The sequence below is a fragment of the Hyaena hyaena genome, unplaced genomic scaffold (assembly GCF_003009895.1).
Source record: "Hyaena hyaena isolate Hyena2069 unplaced genomic scaffold, ASM300989v1 scaffold_27, whole genome shotgun sequence".
Classification (NCBI taxonomy): Eukaryota; Metazoa; Chordata; class Mammalia; order Carnivora; family Hyaenidae; genus Hyaena; species Hyaena hyaena.
Genome location: NW_024080659.1, coordinates 787,213 through 806,845, shown reverse-complemented (window position 1 = coordinate 806,845; position 19,633 = coordinate 787,213). Strand labels below are relative to the sequence as shown.

The 19,633-nt window shown below is 50.8% G+C and overlaps 1 protein-coding gene across 4 annotated transcripts in view; it reads right to left on the bottom strand.

Annotated features, from left to right (window-relative positions):
• Window positions 1-17,829, bottom strand: part of NT5M (5',3'-nucleotidase, mitochondrial) — a 37,012-nt gene extending 19,183 nt beyond the window's left edge. The window contains exons 1-4 of one of the 4 annotated variants that reach the window (XM_039227265.1): window positions 17,534-17,829; window positions 14,182-14,282; window positions 2,893-3,003; window positions 2,591-2,651 (exon numbers count right to left, since the gene is read on the bottom strand). In XM_039227265.1, coding sequence (XP_039083196.1) covers window positions 2,591-2,651; window positions 2,893-3,003; window positions 14,182-14,282; window positions 17,534-17,803 — 543 coding nt within the window. In that variant the 5' untranslated portion in view covers window positions 17,804-17,829. The remainder of the gene's footprint in view (window positions 1-2,590; window positions 2,652-2,892; window positions 3,004-14,181; window positions 14,283-17,533) is intronic. The other 3 variants (XM_039227266.1, XM_039227267.1, XM_039227268.1) reach the window with 3 other exon arrangements.
• Window positions 17,830-19,633: the final 1,804 nt, after the last annotated feature.

Below are 19,633 nucleotides of genomic sequence, written 5' to 3'. Positions count from 1 at the left end.
CCCCGCAGCTTGTCGACGGGACGCTCCTTCAGAGTCTCCTGCGGTTCTCTAAGCAAAGCAACAGCCTCCTAATAAACTCTCTTTTTCATCAAGTTAGCTAGACACCGTTGCTGTCACTGCAACGAGGGAGTCCCGAGTGAGATCCTCCTCCGGGCCTCTGCAGTGGGCATGTGCTGCTTGGTGGGGAGCAGCTAAGGGCACACGGGCTCTGGGACGCACGGCTCTGGACCAAGCCCCGCTGCCGGTACGATCATCAGACTCAGGGAAGAGCTGCCTCGCCTCTCTCAGCAGAGAAGGCCTCTGTTACAGAGGGAGCCACCGTACTGATAGCAAACGTATAGTGCCTGGCATAGCAGAGGCATCAAATAAATAGCAAACATCATTGCCAAAACACGTTTGATACGTGCCTGTTGAATCTATTCATCCGACAGCAAATACTGAGTGCTCCTGGCATGCCAGGCACTGGGACCAAAAGTAAGCAACACAGATACAGTCACTGCCCTCATGAGGCGTGCAGTCTAGCAGGGAGACAGACAGACAAGAAGACATAGACAGAGATGTAAACTCCTTGCAAGTGTTTACACAGGAAACAAGGGGCTGAGGGATGGAACAACAAGGCAGAGAAAGGACAAACTTTTAGACACGGTCAGCAAATGGGGTGGCGGACAGCTGAGTGAGGCCTCATGGATGAGGAGGAGCCAGGCACGCAGAGGACCCAGCATGTTGAAGGGCCCGAGTCAAGAACACCGGGCCTGCTGGAGAAATGGGAACATGGAGCATCCATCAAGAACAGAGGATCAGGAACTTAGCATGGCAGGAGAGACGGCTGGGAGGGGCTTTGCCAGTTGTGGGGAGGAGTTCGTGTGTGTGTATATGCAGGTACTTTAAAATTCTATCTTAAGTGCAATGGGAAACTATTGAAAGGTTTTATAGCAGGAGACTGACATGATCTACTTTGTGAAAGACCTCCCCGGCTCTGTGTGGAACTGAGATGAACAGGCAGTGTAGACGGCTCTCTTGGTGGATCTGGGAAGTTAAGCTAAGGTGGTATGATGGGGAGAGTAGGCGGATGCCAGATGCCCTGAACAGGAACTACAACTTGATGCCCTGGGCTCGAGGGGTAAGAAGGGCATCACCAGGATGGCTCCCTGGCTCTCAGCCTCAGAGGCTGGTGGACGATGCCAGTTTACTGAGGGGGACGGACAGACGGGAGGACATAGGGACATCAGGCTTGAGTTGTCTAGAGTCTGAGGGCAGTCCTGGGCTGAAGCTGTACAGGTGGGATGCTGGGCATAAAGATGGAGCCCGAATGCCCAGGAATGCAAGAATGACAACCCTTTCCTCCATCTCACTCCACTGAGCCCTCGACAATCACCCGGACCACCCACTGCAAGCACAGGTGAAATAGTTACTCTGGCCAATAGTTACGCACACGTACGGGTGCACCTGGTGGACATGGTAAAACACACTGGGCTGCTTCCAGAGTTTCTGACCCAGAAGGTCATGGAGGGGCTGAAGAACGTCCACTTCTATCAGATGTCTGGGGGACCCAGATCCCACTGGTCTGGGGACCTGACTTCAGATCACTGCCCTACTAGAAACAGCGGACCAGGCCTTCAGTCCTAATTCCATACTTCCTGATGCTAAGTCCTTAGCTCCCTTGAGTTTGGCCAAACTCATGTGAAACGTCAGGGGGTAGCCAGGGAATGGGATGCGGGAGCACGGGATGAAATGGTGACTGCCAACTGCTTTGCATAATGCCCATGTTGGGACATTGGAATGGGAACTCACTGCTCAGCAAGGGTGAGTTCCCATTGCACTTACCGCACACCCGAGGCACTTAATGTTGTGCGGACTGCGTATGTTTTGTTTCTAACATGGCGTTGGAAAGAGGAGAGACTGTGTGAGACACTTGAGAAAACTCATGCCTGAAGATCTGTTCTGAGCAGGCTCCTGAAGGAGGGGTTCTGGGCCCCCAATCCCACCTTCCTGGACTGGGGAGGCTGCCCCCACTTCCCGTGAACCCACCTGTGGTGGGAGTGCCCACATCCTGGGCAACACACCTTTCCTGTGGGTTTGGCAACCATAGGTTCCCAGATTCCAGAAAAGCCTTGGTTTTTTCTAATTCTAGTTCTTCTCGATAAAGATGGTGACACTTGAGTGTTGCAAAGCGTGATGTAACCGTTTCAGCTTGTAAGACTCTGTGAATGGATTCCCGTGCCCTAACATCTGGGTGTGGGTTGCCTCCGCGGGCTCCCCTGAAGCCCCTCACAAGTGATGCCTCACTGACGTGGGGGTGGTCAGCCTTCCCAGAGAAGCTGGCATCCTCGCCAGGCTCCATGCAGAGAATGTGCTGGAATTTCAGACGGGTGCTAGGGGCAACCTTTGGGAGAGGAGTTGCTGGCAGGGACAGGGGAGATGACGGGAGGAGAGGCAGGTACGAGGGGCCCCAAGCCGGCAAAGGCGGCGCTGTGAGGGTCCGCGCCCCTCCCCCGGGGGGGTGCTGAGCGCCAGCACGCCTCACCCGCTGCACGGAGGGTAACACTGAGGAGAGGCAGAGCACCAGGCCCACTCCCAGCAGGCTGCTTACCTTCTCGTAGGGACAGTACTTGTACATCTTGATGGGGCTCGTGCAGATGAACACGTCAGTGCTGTGACAAGAGGAAGGACAGTCAGCCTGAGCACCCACGTCTCCGCGGCCTTCGTCACCCCTGCCCTCCTGCTCTGCAGGCGTCAGGCCCTCACGGGGCTGCACCCATCACCGGGAACTGGAAAACCCACCGCCCCTGCACTGCCATCCAAGCCGGACGCATCCGCTCTGTCCCACAGCCCTGAGCACCATGTGCGACATCACCTCTGGCCCCGCGACCTGCTCAGGGACGGGAATCCCACCTATGGCACTTCTGCAAGGCCGGAGCCAAACGGTGAGCGGGGCCAATCAATTGTCCCCTCTGGGATCTGAACGGGGAAATGCTGAGAGAAGGAAGCACGAGTGATGAGACGCTGTAAAAGGAGGCAGAGCAAGTTACTTGAGGGAGAATCCGGGCCTCAGGCCACACAAAGTATAGGACCCTGGGAGGCAGAAGTCTTCCATTGGAGGGAGCCCGCCAAGGCCTCCAGCGGCGGCGGAGACACAGAGGAGGGGCCCCATCCTCTGGGCCAGGCTAAGCGCCCGACAAGGGAGGGAGGCCCCTCAAGACGAGCAAGGGCTCTGCTGAGGAGCAAGGGCTCTGCTGAGGAACGCCGCCTCCCCCAGGTCTGGCTCTGCCCTGGTGACTGATGGGAAGCGCATTGTCCCCACAGCCCAGGGGCCCCAGGCCCTCAGCAACACAGCCATCTGGTCCCAAACACCTGCACAAAGCGGGCATGGAACTGAGCCTGGGGAAGACTAGGTTTCCTGGGCTCCTTTTCTCTTTGGCAAATTAGTCCCGAGAGTCCGACCTACGTCAGGTGGCCAGGTCCCCAGGCAGGAACGCCTGCGCCTCCCAGTGACCCCGAGGCTCGGCTCTCTTGGCGCTGCCCTGACAACCTCACTGCCCCCGCCCGCGAGCAGGGTCGGTCCCCTGGGTACTCAGCCTCCGCTCGAGGCGCGCTCTCACCTCCCGCCCGCACTGACAGGCGGCCTCCCCCAAGGAACCTGCCTCCCCCGGCGTGCCCTCACCCCTAGCGCCTCAGGGACACAAGGTGAGGAGGCCCTTCCTTGCTTCCAGACCATTCCTCCTGTCAGAGCAGGCGGGCGGTCAGGTTCTAACCGGAGGCCTGGAGGCCAGCAGAGAGGAAGCCACAGGCCTCGTCCAGGCAGCACTCCAAAACCCAGGAGAAACCGGATCAAGCCAGACAGGCCCCAGATGGCTGACAAAGCTGCACTAAGCCCTGACAGGAGCCCCCCCACCAAATCAGGAAGAAAAGCGAGTAACCCGCATTCCTGGAAGAGACCCCCCGCTTCCAAGAAATCCCCGACTCAAGGAATGACGATTCCACCCCGTTGCTAACAACCGCCGGTGAGAGGCGAAGTCCAGGCCCAGCGGCGCGGCTCTCCTTGGGCTCGCCTGGCCTCACGTCTCCAGAGCACACTTCCGCTTCAGCAGGCTCTCCGGCCTGTACTGCTCATCCGCTGCGCTGTGTCTGGCCTCGACATCTTTTTCCAGAGACCAAGAGCCTCCTGCGACATCTTTTGATGGGCTGGGCTGAGGCCTCAGGGCCCCAGGCCTCCCCCCACCATCTGCACAGCAACACTGCTTCAAAACCCCTGCCTCGGGTAAGCCTTCCCAGCTGCCCTTGCCCAGGGGCCGTCCCTCACCCCTCCCACCGCCTGAGGGCTCACCGATGTGCCTCCATCCCACGCCAACAGCCTCCTCAGGGGCCACACATGTACACGTGCACTGTGCACACACGTGTGGACCCGACCCCCACCTCCCAGGTCCAACCTGCACGCCTCCGAAAACCTCCTCCTCTGCCCCACCCCCGACACCCTTCCCAGGGCCACACCTGCAGTGTGGCCTCACTCCACCTGCTACCTGTTGTCCTCCCCGGCGTCCTCTCTCGGCAAGACAACAACCCTGAGGCTCCCGTCAGTCATCCCGGGCCGCCGCCCTCCCTCGGGCCCCTGTGGCCCTCCTCCCATCACCCTGCTCGTCCTTCTCTCTCTCCGCCAAGGCCCTAAAAGAACCCGACTCTCCAGCTCCTTCTACCTGCACCCAAGAAACCCAGGGTTGCACATAATCAGTGTGACCATTTTCGCCTTGAATTCATAACCGCAACCCCAAGGCAGTGGTGCAGGAGCCCACAGCCTTTCCCCGCGGGGTCCCGCCACGTGCGCACGTCTCCACCCTCGGGGGCAGCCACGGCACCGCCCCCGTTTCCTCGGACTTCTGGCTGTGAGGCCCCTGTCTTCTCATCGTGGATCCTAGAAACGTGCCTGTGTCTGAACTTCCTTCTCTGGTTCAACAGCCTCCCTCCCTCCTCTCAAGTCAAGCCCTAGATTCCACCTCTTTATCTTCGCAAGGAGCTACTGCCCTGCGACCCCCCCTTTTCCTGAGCTCCTCTCCCATATGCTCTCTCTCATTCAAGCGTGTTCTGTTCTCTCCCATCTTATAACATACGTATGCACACACACGACCTTGACCTCACGCCCGCCCCCGTGACCTCCCGTCTCTATGCTCCCAATACATCTAACAGGTGGCCCCACTTCCTCACCTCCAGTGCCTGCTTCAATCCACCCAACCTGGAGCCCATCCCCTCTGCTGCACGGATAGTGCCTGTTGTCAGTCACCAAGGACCCTCATGTCACCACATCCCATGCACACCCCACTCTCCTCTTCCTCACCAGCACCCGAGCAGCCCCGCCCTCCTCTGCGACAGCTCCTGCAAGGGCACGCCTGCGCCTCCTCGGCTGCCCCAGAATAATCTCCCGGCCTCTCTTCGTCTACACCCCCTGCTCAGTGACTTCATCCTGGGCTTTACACGCCATCTTTATGCTGGTGCCCCCAACTTTAACGTCACAGTCCAGCCCTCGCCCCCCGTGTGCCAGGCTTGCATCCTTAATGGTCTACTGATTATCTCCATGTGGGCATCTCACCAGCATTGCAAACTCAGTTTTTCTAAAACGGAACGTGTGGTCCTCCCTGCACCCCAGTCCTCTTTCTTCCCCAGTTAATGGCACTATTATATTCATCTAGCTGCTCAGGAAGAAAGGGAAACATCATGCCTTTCCCTACCCTTCCCTCACCCCCAGTATGTATCCCCAGACCTATGGGGTCTACCTCTAACACGTGTTTCATTCCACCGACTTCCCTCCACCGTCCTCACCCCAGAGCCAAGCCCTGTCATCTGTTACTGAGTTACCACACCACCTCTAATGGTTCCTCGGCTTCTAATCCTGCCCCCGCCAAGCCTTCCTACCCCCACACCCCCTCCCAGGCATCCAGACTGACCTTTTTTATTTTATTTTTTTCAGAGGGAGAGTGCGAGTAGGGGAGGGGGCAGAGGAAGAGAGAGAGAAAAATCTGATGCAGGCTCCACATGGAGCATACAGCCTAATGCAGGGCTCAATCTTATGACCCTGGAATCCTGACCTGAGCTGAAATCAAGAGTGGACGCTTAACCCACTGAGCCACCCAGGCGACCCCATATTTAACAGTTGGAGGAAATTGTTCCCTAGTGCTTCCCACAGTAGCTGCATGCCTTTACAACCCCACCAGCAGAGATAGGCGTTCCAAAACCTCCACATCTTTGGCAATACTTAGGATTGTCCCTTTCCTTTATCATTATGCTCATTCTAGTAGGTATGAAGTGGTATCTCGTTGTGGTTTTGATTTGCATTTCCCTACAGATGAATGAGGTCGGGGCAAATGGTCATGCCCTCATTGGCCATTCACATACCTTCTCTGGAGAAATGCCTGTCCCAACTGAGCGCCCCAAGCCTGTGTTTTTAAAACCTACATTAAATCACGTCATTCTCTCTTCCACCTGCTCCTCTGCCCCCTCCATACTCACTGAACTCTAGCCACAATGGCCTCCTCTAAGATGTCACTCAAAGAAGCAGAATCCTTACCCCTCTTAGGGCCTTTGTACCCTGGCTCCTTACTAGCTAGCTTGTTCTTACCATTTAGCTCTGAAGTCCAATGTCACCTCCTCAGAGAAACCGTTCCACCAACCTGAAGCAGCCCCTTCCCATCTCACACGCATCGCCTGTTTATTGCCTTCACAAAGCTTATTGCAGACTGAAGTTATTTTTCTTTATTCTTGCCATCTCCCCCACCATATTGAAAATTCCTTGAGACCTGAGACCTTCGGTTAGGTGTCTTATTTACCGATCTATCCCCAGTGCTAGCACAGTGCCCCGCACATATTAAGTGACACGAAATGTATCTGTCTAGTGAGTGAATGAATACATTGCCTCCTATGTCAGGCCCCACAATCGTAGGCGTGCTGACCACACCCACTCCATCTTTGGCCCTCCATCTTGCTCGTGTCCATGCATTGAACTCCTTGGGGGTATGTAATCCAGGCTCCTTGGAGGTTACTGTATGCCCTGATCAGAATGGGGAAAGGCATGCTTTGATCTCTCCTAACAATGCTGAGATAACTAGTAGCCATAGCATAGATTTCTCCCCCCTCTTCTGGTACCCAGAGGGGGCCATGAGGTCTGTCAAGCGTTAGTCCCTCTGGCCTCAGCACAGTGCTCTCTGCATATCCCTTCCCTCTAGAAAATCTACAGCCTACCATCAGGACTTGGCAGAGAATAGTTGTGCAGTTCTGGGGCATTGCTCACCTGATCCCCCCGTCAGAGTCACCCTGAACAAAATCACGTAAACTGTATGCAGTCCCCAGGAAACTGTATGTTTTCTGGTCTCAAAGTGCCTTCTCAGTTCAGAGGATGCTTTACTGTCCCTCCTTCAGCTTCTAACAATAGGGTATTAAAAGTCATGGTTAAACACAGGTATGAGCGGGGCACCTGGTCGCTCAGTTGGTTAAGTGTCACGAGCTCACAGTTCATGGGTTCATGGGTGTGTGAGTTCGAGCCCTGCGTCAGACTCTGTGCTGACAGCTCGGAGCCTGGAGCCTGCTTCGGATTCTGTGTCTCCCTCTCTGTCTGCCCCTCCTCCACTCATGCTCTGTCTGTCTCTCTCTCTCAAAAATAAATAAACATAAAAAAACCCCACAGGTGTGAGCACATCTAAACTTATCCTTGTAAATGACTGGTGGTAAGTAGTCCTCCTAGGACGTCAAATACTTGTTTTGGCAAACGCTGCTACTGCTTCATACATGCTTGAAGTTATACGTATTATAATAACAACTATGGGGAAAAGATCTAAATGAAAGAAAACTCCAGCAAAAACAGTAAATATAAGCAAGTGGTGGTTTCAAAGTGATGAGATTACAAATGACTTTTTATCCTATATTTAAATTTTCCAAAATTAACCTTTTTTTTTTTAAAAACATTTTCCAGCCTTCTCTTAGGGACTGACCTCTGAAGTCAATTATAATCCCAATAGAAAGTGCTCATTGCTTTAGGCATCATGAATTCCTTTTATTCAGCACATATTAAAATCCATCATATTCTAGGGGCACCTGGGTGGCTCAGTCGTTCAAGCGCCTGAGTCTGGATTTCAGCTCAGGTCACGATCTCACGGGTTTGTGAGTTCAAGCCCCACATTGGGCTCTGTGCTGGCAGCATGGAGCCTGCTTGGAATATTCTCTCTCTCTGCCCCTTCCCTGCTCATTCTCTCTCAATAAATAAATAAACTTAAAAAATTCCATCATATTCTAAGCACTAGGGAGATTCAGCTATGACTCATTTCTTTGGTGGTAGTGACCCCAAAACAGTTTCGGCTATTTTCAGATGTCAAATGTCCCTTTCAAGGATAAGTCATGCTGACTAATGGCACTTTATATGGAACATACTATGCTAGTTGTTCTGGGGGGACATCTGCAGAAAGAATAGCATTTAAGTATCTATCACTAAGTATGTATCAAATTTAAATACAGAGCACAGACTGGTGGTTGCCTGCGGAGAGGTGGTTGGGGTGATGGCCAAAACAGATAAAAGGAATTTAGAGTGCACTCACTGTAATGAGCACTGAGTGATGTATATGACTGCTGAATCATTATATAGTACACTGGAAACTAACATAACACTGTATACTAATTATACTTCAATAAAAATGGTTTTTAAATGCATATGGAGGGGTACCTGGGTGGCTCAGTCTCTTAATTTTGGATCAGGTCATGACACCAGGGTCGTGGGATCAAGCCCCATGTGGGTCTCAGTGCTGAGGGTGGAATCTGCTTAAGATTCTCTCTGGGGCTCTGGGGTGGTTCAGTCGGTTAAGCATCTGACTTCAACTCAGGTCATGATCTCATGGTTCGTGGGTTCGAGCCCCGTATTGGGCTCTGTGCTGATAGCTCGGAGCCTGGAGCCTGCTTTAGATTCTGTTTCCTCTTTCTCTGCCCCTCCCCTACTTGTGGTCTGTCTTTCTATCTCTCTCTCTCAAAAATAAATAACCATGAAAAAAATTTTAAATAATTCTCTCTATCCCTCTGCCCTTCCTCTGCTTGTGCTCTCTCTAAAATTTAAAAAACTTTAATAATAAAATAAAGATGCATATGCTTTGATCCAGCCAGTCCACTATTGTACAGAAATACTTGTATGTGTACTCACCATAGCCCTGATAAATAAGAAGCAATGAGAACCAACTTAAATGTTTATATGGAACTCATTAAATAGATGATGGCATATGTATACAATTAAAACATGATGCAGTAGTTTAAAAGAATAAGATAGTTCCACAGTGTTGTTGCAGAAAGATAGCAAACACGTACTGTTAGGTACAAAAGAGAAAGCAATAGAATAATATAGAAGATCACATTCCTATTTTATAAACAATAATTATTACGTGAATGTTTATTCACCCAATACCTGAGCCTGTGCCCTGTGCCAGGTAGCACCCTCAGGACAGAGAATACAGCCATAACTGAGACAGTCCCTGACCCCAGGGAGCTCACATTTAAAGAGGAAGGGACAACACAGACATATAGTATCAGCTTAGAGAACATACCCAGGGGAATGGGGAGGAACAGGTAGGTGCAGACAGAGGCCTCTTTAGCTGCAGCAGCCTAGCCACTGGGTAGAACATATAAATTTATACACAGATAAACCCGTGTTTGTAAACCATACAAATATGTACGTAAATGAATTTTATTTTTTTATTTTTATTTTATTTTTATTTTTTTTCAATTTATTTATTTCTAGGAGAGAGAGAGAGAGACAGCGTGAGCAGGGGAGGGTCAGAGAGAGAGGGAGACACAGACTCTGAAATAGGCTCCAGGCTCTGAGCTGGCAGTCAGCACAGAGCCCGACGCGGGGCTCGAACCCACGAACCGCGAGATCATGACCTAAGCAAAAGTCGGACGCTTAACCGACTAAGCCACCCAGGCGCCCCTCTACGTAAATGAATTTTAAAAGGTCTTTAAGCATAGCATACACCCCAGACTGTTAATGAGGCGGGAGATGTACACAGGGAGAGAGGGAGAAAATGAGCAACTCATATTTTTCACATATGTGCACACTGAGTTTTTCACAAGAATATACTCATGTATCACTGAATAATAAAAATAAAGGGTATGGCTGGGTGGCTCAGTCACTTGAGCGTCCGACTTCCGCTCAGGTCATGACCTCGAGGTTTGTGCGTTCAAGCCCTGTTTCAGGCTCTCTGCTGTCATCGCAGAGTCTGTTTTGGATCCTCTGTCTCCCTCTCTGTCTGCCCCTCCCCGCCCTCTCAAAAATAAAAATAAACATTAAAAAAAAAGGGGAGTTGCCACTGAAGTTGGTCGAAGGACGCAGTGCCTCCTGCTCATTGCTGCTGGAGCAAGGACACGGTGAGCCAGGGCGGCTGTTTTAGGACAGTGGGCAGGTAAGGTGTTCGCTCACTTTTCCCCTTCCACCTGACACCCCTTTGCCTTCTCCACCTGCCAGATCCCTCTTCATTTTTCAAGATGACAGCTCAAGTATCACCGCCTCCCCTGTGGAGTATTAGCACTGCCTGTCTGCATTCATACATCTGCCACGCCACTTCTAGAACTATGCTCTAGTCATCTGTTTGCTAGTGAACTCTTTGAAGGCAATGTCTCTTGCTGTCTCTTGCATACTTCTGTATCCACAGCATGTAGCAGGTGCCTGACAAATATCCCTTAAGTAACATTTTATACCTTGGCCTCTGTCTACTTTGGCACTAGACACAAGGCTAACCACTTAGTTACTGACTAGATCAGTCTCTCTCTGTCCAAACTTTGGGCACTGACTGACCTTAGGAATCTACCCAGTTAGGAGCCAAATGGAGGTAAAAGGTCTGTGGTTTGTTCTGGACTTGCATTTTCAGAGGTGTTAACAGGGAAGCTCTGACGGGAAGTGTTCTAGGCTAGGATTCACATGAAGAATGCTGCATGCTCTGCAACCCCAGGGAAGCCCCTAGCAAGTCTGAAGCACACTAGCAAACTAGAAGCCCCTAGAAGTCTGAAGGTAGAGAAACCTTAATCCAATGCCCCCCACGCTGTTTTACCTAATGAATGCTTTTTTGTTGCATACCTGTTAACTCTTGCAGGATAATAACACGAGCAGCTAACCTTTACTGAGCACCTACAGTGTGCCAGGAGCCATACTGAAGACTTTCTCATAGCCCTCATTTTATACTTGAAGAAACTGAAACCCAAAATGTTTAATAACTTGCCCAACCTCTGAGAGTTAGATTCTAGAAAAGCCCGGATTTGAGCCTGGGCAGCTCGACTCCACTTAGGACATAACCTTAATCACTATGCTATCCAGCACCCCAGGAAACAGCTGGCTGAATGTGGTCCAGGAAACGCTTATCCAGACCCAAGGAGAGTTAAGAAGAGCTTCAGTGCAGATACACTTGTGCTCTGCCTCTCTAGGCTCTCCCTGCAGGTGGAAGAAGTCGTACAACAGTATCCCACTATATATCAAGTTCAAATCATAAACCAGAATGAAATACACTACTCTGCAGGTCCCGACTCAAGTGTAAAAATAAATTACCACCCAAAGGAGTCTGCAACTGAACTCAAACTCTAACTCGAAGTTCTAATGGTAGAACTTTGAACGCTGATGATTTGAGGAGGTATTTATATGGCACGATAAAAACCAAATCATACCGTATGTGTGATTGGTCATTCAGGATGATGATTGAGGTGGGACCCATTCCTTACACTTTATGCAAAAATTAACTCACAATGGATCAAAGACCTAAATGAAAGAGCTAAATATAAGAGCTAAAACTATAAAGTTCTTAGAAGAAAACATAGGAACAAGTCTTTGTGACCTTGGCTAAGGCGAGCGATACTTAGATACGATAGCAAAAACACAAAGACAAAAGATAAATTGAACTATATTCAAACAAAAACTTTGGATTTCAAAGGACACCACCAAGAAAGTAAAGCAATAACTCATACCGAGTGAGAGAATATATTTGCAAATCATATATCTGATTAGGGACTTGTTATCTAAAATAAAGAACTCTTAAAAAGTAGCAATAAAAAAGATCAATAACCCAATTGAAAAAAAAATTAGCAAAGGATTTGAATAAACATTTCTCCAAAAAAGATACACAAATGGCTAATAATGAGCACACAAGAAGATGGTCAAGTCATTAGCCCTCAGAGAAATGCAAATCAAAAACATGATGAGCTATACCTTCACCCCACTAAGACAGCTACAATAAAAAAGATGACATGGAGAGCCTGGGTGACTCAGTTGGTTATAAGTATCCAACTCTGGATCTCAGCTCAGGCCTTGATCTCAGAACATCAGTTCAAGTCCTGCATTGGGCTCCATGCTACACGTGAAGCCTACTTAAAAAAAAGAGAGAGAGAGGCGCCTGGGTAGCTCAGTCAGATGAGTGTCTGACTTCAGCTCAGGTCATGATCTCACCATTCCTGAGTTTGAGCCCCACATTGGACTCTGTGCTGACAGCTTGGAGCCTGGACCCTGTTACAGATTCTGTTTCTCTGTCTTTCTCTGCCCCTTCCCCCCTCACACTCTGTCTCAGAAATAAAATAAATGTTAAAAAAAAAAAAATTAAAACAAATAAAAATTTTAAAAAAAGACCATGACAGTTGGCAGGGATATGAAGTTGGAATCCTCATCCATTGCTAATGGGAATGTCAAATGGTATTGTCACTTTAGAAAAGTTGGCCAGTCTAGGGGCGCCTGGGTGGCTTAGTCGGTTAAGCATCCGACTTTCGCTTAGGTCATGATCTCGCGGTTTGTGGGTTCGAGCCCCGTGTCGGGCTCTGTGCTGACAGCCAGCTCAGAACCTGGAGCCTGTTTCAGTCTGTGACTCCCTCTCTCTCTGACCCTCCCCTGCTCACGTTGTCTCTCTCTCTCTCTCTCCTAGAAATAAATAAAACATTAAAAAAAAATTTAAAAAAAAAAGAAAAGTTGGCCAGTCCCTTAATGTCAAACATGGATTTACTACCAGACCCAGCAATTCTGCTCCTAAGTATACAGACACCTAATAAAAATGAAAACATACAATCACAAAAAAACTTGTACATGAGTGTCCATAGCAGTATTATTCTTTATACCTAAAAAGCAGAAGTGTCTACTAACTGATGGACAGATGAACCAAACGTGGCATGTCCATACTGTGGAATATTACCCAGCAATGAAAAGGAATGAAATACTGATTTGTGCTAGGAAGCAGATGAACCCTGAAAACACAGTGCGGCATAAAAGAAGCCAATCACAAAAGACCACACAGTGTGCGCACATGAAACATACATGAAACGTCTAACACAGACAAATGTACAGAGACGTAGAGCAGACAGTGGCTGCCTAGGGCTGCAAGGGAAGAAAAATGGGCAGTGACTGCCAATGGGCATAGGGTTTCTTTTGGGGTGATGAAAGTGTTCTGAAATGGACTGTGGTCACGAATGCACCACTCTGTGAATGTACCTGTTGAACTGTACACTTCAAATGGGCATATGGTATGAGGGTTACATCTCAATATGGCTTTTTGTGTTTTCTGTTTTAAGTCCTCAGGGAAGCGCATCATCTGTAACTGCTGGGTTTTAGTGGGCGGTTATGGAGCGGGAGCTTCAGCTCACAGAACCAACCACTTCATGAGAACAAAAGAGAAATACCTCACACAATACTCCTGCTTCCTCACCACCTTTCTCATTAGGTCTCCTGTTAGACCCCTTCATACCCCTTACTCTGTTCCTTTTCAGCACTTTCACAATCTGTGATTATCCCTGCCTGTGAGATTCTTTCACGTCAGCATCTACGCTCTGGCGGCGCTACGAGCTCTGTGACGGCAGGATTATGTTTGTCGGTCCCTGTACCACTGAAGTCCGGCAGCATCTAACAGCATCGGTTCTCAGCTCTTTGCTGACTAAAGGCACATCCAGCACCCAGTCAACCAGGTCCAGTTAGACTCAATATTTTCTCCTGTTACTGGGTCAAAACACCTCACTAGCCTACAGGTCGAGTGTGTGTCACTCAGTGAGGGTGCTGTCAGGTCCAGGGCTGAAGATGCAAGCATGGAGGCCTGCGCAGGGATGAGGAGAGAGAAGGCAGGGTGGCCGAGGGCAGGGACAGCAGCAGCGGAGAAGGGGAGGCGCCAGCAGGAGGAAGGCTCAAATGCTCTGGCGGGAAGACAAACTTACTTTTCTAGCTCGGCCATCTGCTTCACAGCTTCCACAGCCCCCGGTAGAGGCTCCAGGTCAAGAAAGAAATTTTCCGATTCCCATATGCTAATGGCCTTCTCCTAGGAAGACAAGAGGGAAACAGGTGACTTCCAGGGTACTCAGCACCTTGACTCACCACAGGGACGATGGCACGGCTGGGAAGAGCTGCTGACATGAAGAGTGTGAGCCTTCCACACTCCCTTCACCCCCAACACACACATACATACACACACACACACACACACACACGCACACACACGGACACATCCTAGGGGGAGGGTGGATCACATGGAGCGTGTGTGTGTTCCAGCCCATCTCCAGGGGCTCTGACTTCAGCAAGGACCCAGCAGAGAACGGCTAAGGTGTCAAGGCCGTGGATCCCAAACCCTGCTCTGCTACAGGCATGGCTAGAGCCACCTGGGATCCAGGGTAGGTCATCAATGAATCATGCACTTGCTTGACTCTAATGGCCAGAGGCATCGTAGAGGCTCTGAGAGTGGCCCAGGTCTTGACACGGTGCTAGTCCTTCAATTCAAGAGCTGGAGGAACTCAGAGGTTTTTAAAGAGTATTGCTGTGCCGTGTAGGTTAAGGGGGGCTGGCGGAGCACGTGGAAGGCCAATTGAGCACAACGCCAGGTTCCTCACCCATATCAACTACAACAGCTCTTTTACATGTTTTATGGGTTGGTATGTCAGTAAGTACTTTGTTTAAAAACTATTCTGCTGCTTTTAAAGTTTGAAAGCCAAAAATCCAGACCCGCATCTTTCATATGAGATAATCAAGGCTCTAAATAGAGAAGAGATTTTCTCAAGGTCACACAGCAGAACTGTGGCACTGCTGAGAGTTGAACACCATCTCCCAACTCCCAGGCTAGAAGTTTCTACCTCATGTCACAGGGCCGAAATCAGGTTTGCAGAGTGCCACACTTCTCCAGGCCCCGGACAAGGGGAAGGCAGGCAGACCCCGGGCCTCTGAGGAGTAAGAACCTAAATCCCACATGTGCGGTGCAGGAAGTATCTCTGCCAGGTCAGAGGCCGCACACTCCAGACCCAGTGTGACCACCATGTTGCACAGGTGGAGAACCCTGAGATCACACTGGCCATACTTTGCAATCTATGTGGGGTTAAGCAAATGAGTACTTGTTGCTAATATATGTTCTCCCTTGTTCTCCCAAGAATTGCTGTCCTCAGCTCACTGATGAGGAAACTGAGGCTTACAGAGGATTCTTTTGCAAGGCCACTTATGGGTGATCCTGTCAGAATTTAACTCACGGCTTCTGACTCACACAGAGGCAGTGCAGGCTGGTGGAAACCGTACACGACAGAGGAGTGAGAGGTCCTTGCCCCTTCCTGCATGACCCCGGACTAACCACCTCACCTCAGCGATCAGCATCCCAGCCATCTCTCCCTCCCTCCATCTCTAACTTGGTCTGAGACCCTGGTCAAGACACTTCCTCTCTCTGGGCTCAGTTCCTCAACTGTCCTGACAACGCAGGATTCCAAGTCAGTTAAAGTGAGCGTTGCCTTCCACCTCTGCCCCGGCTACCTCTCAGAGCACCATGAAGAGCAGAGGGGATGCGAACAGAGCAGTATTTTGTACAGCACATGTGCTTACATAATTAAGCTGGGTTAGTTGACTGGCTGTTTTTATTTTTTTTATTTTTTTATTTTTTATTTATTTATTTTGGTTGACTGGTTGCTTTTAACTGTAGATGCTGGGCCAGCCCAGCCAAGGGGAGGCCCAGGGATGTCCTGCTGCGAGCTGTGCTGGGGATAAAGGGCACATGTTTATTTATTAAAATCCGTTTCCTACAATGGTCCCAGAAGCAGAACTCAGCGGGTCATTCCCAGAACACCCACCCCTTCCTTAGTGTCCCAGGAGCTTCGTTCCCTTGCCTCATCCTTAGAAAATGGGAATTCATCTCCTTAGTCCTGGGGTCTGCACACCTGTACAAAGGACTGCAAAAGCCACTGTCCTTTCCAGAATCGGGGATGGGCTTTATTTTATTGCCCTAATACACTTCTGGAAGGAAATAAGGTGCCCAGACTGTCAATACTGTGCACTGTCTATAAATGAACACGCCCACAGAGCAGGGGGATATGTTACTGAGGCTGCACAAAACTACTAGAGTATTCTCTCCAGTTTGAAGCTGGGAATCAGCTAGTAGAGCTGGGAGAAGTGAGCACACAGAACTCTGGGAAGTCACCTTCTGAAGTGCCTGGTGTTAATGAAGAGACATGGCGCTTCATTTTCTTTTTAACACCTGCCTCTCAACAAACCAATTGTTGTCAAGTCACCTTTTTTAAGTCAAAGGAAACGTTACTTGTTAGAGCAGGACAAAGAAGAGGACTTGGGGGAGAGGAGCTAAATGTGCTTGGCAGGCAGACAGACTTGGGTTCCAATCCTAGCTCAGCCCCTTACTGGCTATCTGACTTAGGACAAGGCTCCTCACCGGCATCATGGAGATAATAATGTCTATTCACACGGGAGTTAATGCAGTCAACCTGTGGTACAAAATAGGCTCGAATATCATCATCATCAAACTTCTGGTGGTGACCCTATGTGGCCAACCAAGGGATGCCAGAAAACAAAAGCCCGTTCCTTTCACCAAATAGTTTAAACTCAATGCAAACCAAGCCATCTGTCTAGAAACGTGCCTGGATATTTGCTCGTCCATCACGACTCAGAGAGCCGAGCACGTGAGGGGTCAGGGGGATGTGGTGGGCTCAGGTTCAGCAGGGCCATCAGGGCAAGGGGATAAAGCAAGGAGTTGCTCTCACCCCATCTTGACCACTGACTCACTGTGTGATGTCCAGAAAGTCACTCAACCTCTCTGGGCCTCAAATGCCACTGGGAACTCTGCATTCAAGGAAAAGGGCAACAAAGAACAGTAGACACTCATCAAATTCGTGAGGATGAAGAAATGGGCACGTGACTGTGGCAGGGGTCAAAGAGGACTTTACTTGTAACGTGTATTTCATTTAAAAAATTAAAAGACTTGTGGGCCGAATGCACCAAAACTTCAAAAGTCAGCTAAAGATAGTTAGTATATTACGCTTCCTTTTCGCCTGACTTTTGAGAAGCCCTCGAGGACAGCCGACAGTTCCTGCGCGCAGGGCTGCGCCAGGCGCAGCGCCCTCGGGCCTCCCCAGGCCCCCCTTTCACAAGAGGACCACCCCGAGGCTGGGGGCGGTGACCCACCCAAGGTCACGCGGGCTCCCAGCCCGGGACCGGGAAGGAGAGCCTCAGGCCCGCCGGGCTCGGGGCCCCCGGAGCGGGATCGGCGGCCCCGCGGCGGCGCCGAGCGGGGCCGGGGCGGGGGATGCTCACGCTCAGGCCGGGCTGCAGGCGGCCGTACTGCTCGGACACCCAGAAGCCGCGCCGGTCCTCCAGCGCGATGAAGGGCTGGTCGGGGAAGCGCGCGCGGAACTTCTTGAGGAAGCCGCCCTCGAAGTCGGCCAGCACGCCGTCCATGTCCACCAGCACCCGCAGGGAGCGGCCGCCCGCCCGGCCCGCCGGCCCGCCCGACGCCCAGCGCCGCCCCGCCGGGAACGCCGCGCCGCGGGGCCGCCGCGCACACCAGCAGCCTAGCCGAATCATGGCCCCTGGCGGTCGCTCGCCGCGGGCGCCGGGGCCTGGGCCGCGCCACCCCGCCGGGCGGGGCCCGGGGACATGACCGCGCTGGGGAACGAAACCCCTGCCGGCTCCGGCGCGCGGGCAGCGCTGGGCGCGGGGCGCGGGGCGCGCGGGGCGCGAGCGCGCAGGCTCTGGCCCCAGAGCGAGGCTGCCGCACGCGCCCCGGCGGAGGCGGAGCTCAGGGGGCGGGGCTTGGGGGACAGTCCACGGTCCCCTGCTCTCCACTCGCGTCTTCTCCCAGGACCCCGGCCTGCCTCCTCCCACAGCCGCAGCGTGACTGCAGGGGCCGTGCGCGCCGATGCAGCGAGCCCGTGTCACTGAGCACTTACTGTATGGGGCTGTGGACAAAACTGACAAGGTTCCTGCCATCCCTCTGAGAAGGGGAGACAGATGAAAAGCAAAGAAACGTACACAACGGGCAAAAAAAAATTTTTCAGAGAGTGACAACAATACGAAGGAGCCAAAACAGGATAATGTGCACTCGGAGAGCCTCCCTGCATTACAGAGAATATCTGGGGAGACGCTGCCATTAGTAGGACAAATAAACACCTTGCAAACATCACAAAGCCTTAATAAAACTGGTGATTTTCAAATAAATCTATGAGTATGTATTATTTTGTACCCTGCTATAGATTGTTGTTGTTGTTGTTGTTTTTCAGAAAAAACAAAAAGCAGATGATGCAAAAAAGCACTTGATGATCGGGAGGTGGGGAGACTGGCGGGGTGGTCAGGGAAGGCCGCTTGCAGGAGGTGATGCTAGAGCAAAGGCCTAAATGATGAGAACAGAGGATGCAAAAACTAGAAAGACAGAGCAGTCCAGACAGTGAGAGCTGCAAGACCAAAGTCCTGAAGCAGGGAATGAGGCCTTAGGGGGTAGAGAGGCCACTGAGACCACAATTTTCATTCTTACGTTTCCTGGGCACATACTTGCTGAGCATCTCCTATGTGCTCAGTGGTGGAGAGCAAGCAGTGAACAAAGTCCCCACCCTCGTGGAATGGACATTTTTGCATCTCTCTGAAATTACAGTGAAGGAAGGGTGAGGTAGCCCACTCTGAGGCCAGAGAAGTAAAGCCACAAGGAAGCAGTGTAGAGGAGTTAGAAAAGTATATGGGCTGTGCTGTTCCACTGACCCATGCTCCAACCGAGGCACATAGTAGGTCCTCAGCACCCCGGCACAAGTGGTTACTCTCCTGGCATCTCCTGGATTCAAGTGAAGAGACCAGGTCTGATTCATCGCTGCATCCTGAATGAACGAGTGAGTGAATGAATGTGATTCTGCAAGTAACCTTGTCTGGTTATTCTCTGACCCCCTAGCTAAGATTCCCCATTATGTTTGTCCACTCGGATATTCATTCTTTAATTATGTCACCATGTGGTCTTTCATAATTTTATGAAAGTTTTCACCCAGAAGAGTTGAGAGACTTGTATCATGAAGATACACTTGCCTTCCACCTGGATTCCGCAGTTAACAGTTTGGTATGTTTGATTTACCAAACGTCAGTGCACCTTTGGATCCTTCCATCAGCTCATCTTATTCTTGGGTACGTTTCAGAGTAAGCTGCAGACAGAGTATACCCACCCCTAAGCACATCAGCCTAGGTAGCTTTAAGGGGGTTCAATATACTTAAAGGTAAATTTTACAAATGAAATGCACAAATCTTAACTTTATCATTCCATGAGATTTGACAACTCTAGATCCCTAGGAATTCATCCCTAGCAAGATATGGAACAATACTATCCGGATACAGTAGCCACTGGTTCCTTTCACCAGTGGTTGTGAGTGATCAAAATGT